Genomic DNA, 3,094 nt, shown 5'->3' with positions numbered 1-3,094 from the left:
GTAACGTGAATTTGACATTTGTTCTACAATTACAGGCTGTCTGTGCCCTGGCTGGGTTCTACGTCGGAGAGCAGTATAGTGTTCCATGGGCAACAACTGATGTCCCGGCTGAGCTACAGATGCAAATATTTCCCTTCGTCGAGGATGCCCTGGCCAATCTCCGCCAGGCACCTGGTACCAACTATGGCACCATCAATTTCCTCGAGTTGCTGCAGCTGCTTCGTGGCTACTTCTGGCGGGTGAGAGCTCCAAAGCCACTAAAAGTGTCTCTGGGTCTGATATGACGTACTTCACATACCAGGTCATTGCTGCAATCCACGAGTCATTCCCAGACTCTGCCCTTCTGAAACGGCTGCAGGTCATTCAGTCTAGTGAGGCCAAGATGTTCCTTCAGCAATGGCCAAGGGCCAGGGAAGCTCTCGAGGCCACCGCACAATCTGACCTTGCTATCAGCAGTTCATTTGGAGAGGCTGCCACTCAAAGCGCCTTTGTGTCTCTCGCAAACTCTCAGCACCAATCGGATACCACCATAAACACTGTCCTCTCCCACTGCAACCGGCTTCTTCGACGGACAGAACCACTCTCCCCATCGAAGAACTATGACGGAGCCAGGTTCTCACCTGTGGCTGCGTCCAGTGTTGGCTGCAGCACCATGCGCACTGCGGGTCCTGATGTTTCAAGGCCACCAATGGCACAAGGAGACACCTGCCAGCATCCTCCTCCTCTGTCTCAGACTAATAAGCACAGAGCTTGCACTGCTGAAGAATCGACACCCACACTGCATCTGCAGCCCAATATGAACCCAGTAACCATTGTCCGAGACAGCCGCTCCTTCCATGTGTTGCCACTCTCACCAGCAATGCCCCCCGACTTCCATTCAGGTCGTGATCTCATCATTCCGTCAGCCGAGGCCTTCTGTGACCCCATCACTGCGTCTGTACCACAGTTCCCTCAGTTCACAGCTCGAAACTGCAGCTGGAGCTCCATCTTCGAGATGGTGAAGCAACCATCCCTCCTTTGGGCCTGCTGGCATCCTCGTAACCTTGGTGAATACCACACCATCAAACAACTCTGGGCGGCTTGGCATGAGGGCACGATTGTTGACGGTGTGGGTCAGATGCCACCCCTCCAGCTCATTGAGCAGGAGTGGGGAGGAACAAAGGACCATTTGACTCGCAAAGGGCGCCGTCAGGCTTGGCGGCCACACAACGACAACAACGTGAGCAGTCTCTGGTTCCTTCGTTTTCTCTCACATCTGAGACTCTGTTCCAGGTGAGGCGACAGTGGTCCCAATTCATGTTCTTCATCGCACACATCAACTCCACGATGGACGCCGGCAATCACGCATCAGAAGCCGTTCGAATTCTGGACGAGCAGCGTGGCTCCATGTCGGTCCCACAGTTCCACTCAAAACTTCAGCCAAAGAAGAAACGGACGCAAGCGCCTGCTGCTAGCGCCGACGCATCATCTGTGTGAGGATGAGCCCCGCTTTTCTTTTCCGCCTCGAACTCAAGTTGATTAATGAACCCCACCCTGATGATCATTTTCTGCCTGCCAGCTACAATAGTGTGTCTAATGACGGTCTGCTACTAGTCCTAGTACAATGTGAGATTGCGTCTCCTTTCGCCAGATTCACGTCTTCAAAGGCCTCGAGGAGTTTGTGGAATGCGTGTGTCCAGAGGCAAATGATGATGTTGGACTTGGGCCTGGAATTGACGCAGAGGGGGGAAGCCACAACTCTTGGGGCGAGGGAGATCTCCATCAGATTATGCATCATCTCAGTGAGTCCCTGCGCACCATCAAAATCAACATGGAAGGAATGCGTGTGCCCAGAGGCGAACGACGATATGGTACTTACCTGTGATTGATGATTGATGCAGGAGGTGGAAGCCACTGTCCACAGCTCTCGGGGCGGGGGGAGGATCTCCTCCATCTCCATCAGAGATCTCACAGCAGGTTCTGCCATGCCGTCGAAATCAGCATCAGCATCAGCAGCGCAGCGCAGGACCAGAAGACCCACTTACTGTTCGACCTGCCCGCCCCGTCGTCCGAGAAATCTCCAAGGAGAAGACTTCTCCTGCCCACCGAAAAACCGTGATCAAAACCGTGATCCGCTCCACGAAAAGTGTGATCCTGCCTGGTTGAAACCGTGATCGAGGGCAAAGAACCGTGATTCGGCGCTTGCCTGGGACAAGTCTTGACGCGCTCGCCGCAGCAAAAGTGTGATCCCGCCTCTGTGATTCGAACTCCGACCTCAGTCACGATCACGCATTTTCGTCTGAGACCTTGAGAACTTGAACGACAACTCCCTCGGTGCCTCAATGCTTGTATGTCTCGTCACGCACTTGCTATGAGCAAGCATTTCTTCAGAATTCCAGATAATGGACAAAAATCGGACATTCTAGAGTCTGCTGACCTTCGCTCCCTTGACACGCAGCCCTTTGCCAAGATTAATATGTATTGACCTCACAAGGACTCTCACATTGCATTACTCAAGATTCCCATCGCCATGTGTCCCTACTCAGATACCGAGGAGTTGAATATTAGTACGTTCTGGCCACGCTCAGGCAGACTCCAATTTCGCTAAGTCGAACGCAGGGGCAGAACGTTGTACCCACATTCATAGGTCATCGCCGTCCGGCATATGAATGTGGATTCACGTATCACACGATCAATGACCAGTGCAGACTGGAGTGTAGCGTATGCGCAATTTTCCCAATCATGACACTACTTGGAGTCTATATGCAACCGCAAATATTGTTGCAACCTGTCACACGTCAAGCGAAGGGACGCATCGAATAGATTCTTCCTTGCGCGCCGGCCGGGCCGCAGAGACCATTATGCGAATGATATTTAATGAAGCCACGTCCTTCCAAGTTACATTCAACACAATGCGTATCCTGTTCTTGACAGCATTAATAGTGGGTAGGCTCTTCTCGGCACGGGGAGCTGCTCCAAACACAGGCGACGTATCATGTATAGTCACAGCGAGTAGCGGAGACGATGGACCGGCATTTGTGGATGCTGTTCAGCGTTGTGATTTAGTAACAATTCCTCGTGAAACTACTCTTTCAATAGCAACGAGGATGAATAT

At 52.4% G+C, this 3,094-nt stretch overlaps 2 protein-coding genes across 2 annotated transcripts; one reads left to right on the top strand and one right to left on the bottom strand.

The window, feature by feature from the left end:
- Positions 1 to 859: 859 nt before the first annotated feature.
- On the top strand, positions 860 to 1,476 carry F5891DRAFT_969345 (uncharacterized protein; the record flags this gene model as incomplete). The annotated part of the gene is made up of 2 exons (XM_041376320.1): positions 860 to 1,219; positions 1,273 to 1,476. 2 exons carry the CDS (start codon positions 860 to 862, stop codon positions 1,474 to 1,476), a joined length of 564 nt encoding a protein of 187 aa, XP_041216445.1.
- A 38-nt stretch (positions 1,477 to 1,514) lies between these two features.
- On the bottom strand, positions 1,515 to 2,278 carry F5891DRAFT_1085726 (uncharacterized protein). Its single transcript, XM_041363471.1, has 2 exons — positions 1,859 to 2,278; positions 1,515 to 1,789 (listed from the first exon to the last, which is right to left on the bottom strand). Exons 1-2 carry the CDS (start codon positions 1,964 to 1,966, stop codon positions 1,559 to 1,561), a joined length of 339 nt encoding a protein of 112 aa, XP_041216444.1. The 5' UTR covers positions 1,967 to 2,278; the 3' UTR covers positions 1,515 to 1,558.
- Positions 2,279 to 3,094: the final 816 nt, after the last annotated feature.

This window comes from Suillus fuscotomentosus, assembly GCF_016647785.1.
Source record: "Suillus fuscotomentosus strain FC203 chromosome Unknown F5891scaffold_307, whole genome shotgun sequence".
In the NCBI taxonomy this organism is placed as follows: domain Eukaryota; kingdom Fungi; phylum Basidiomycota; class Agaricomycetes; order Boletales; family Suillaceae; genus Suillus; species Suillus fuscotomentosus.
This window is presented reverse-complemented; position numbering and strand designations above follow the sequence as displayed.

Excerpts from the sequence above, each read along its gene's own strand:
- F5891DRAFT_1085726 (XM_041363471.1), bottom strand. The coding sequence starts at position 1,966 with ATGGCAGAACCTGCTGTGAGATCTCTGATGGAGATGGAGGAGATCCTC. Across the intron at positions 1,790-1,858 it reads GCATCAATCATCAATCACAG|GGACTCACTGAGATGATGCA; the intron begins GTAAGTACCATA and ends GATGGTGCGCAG.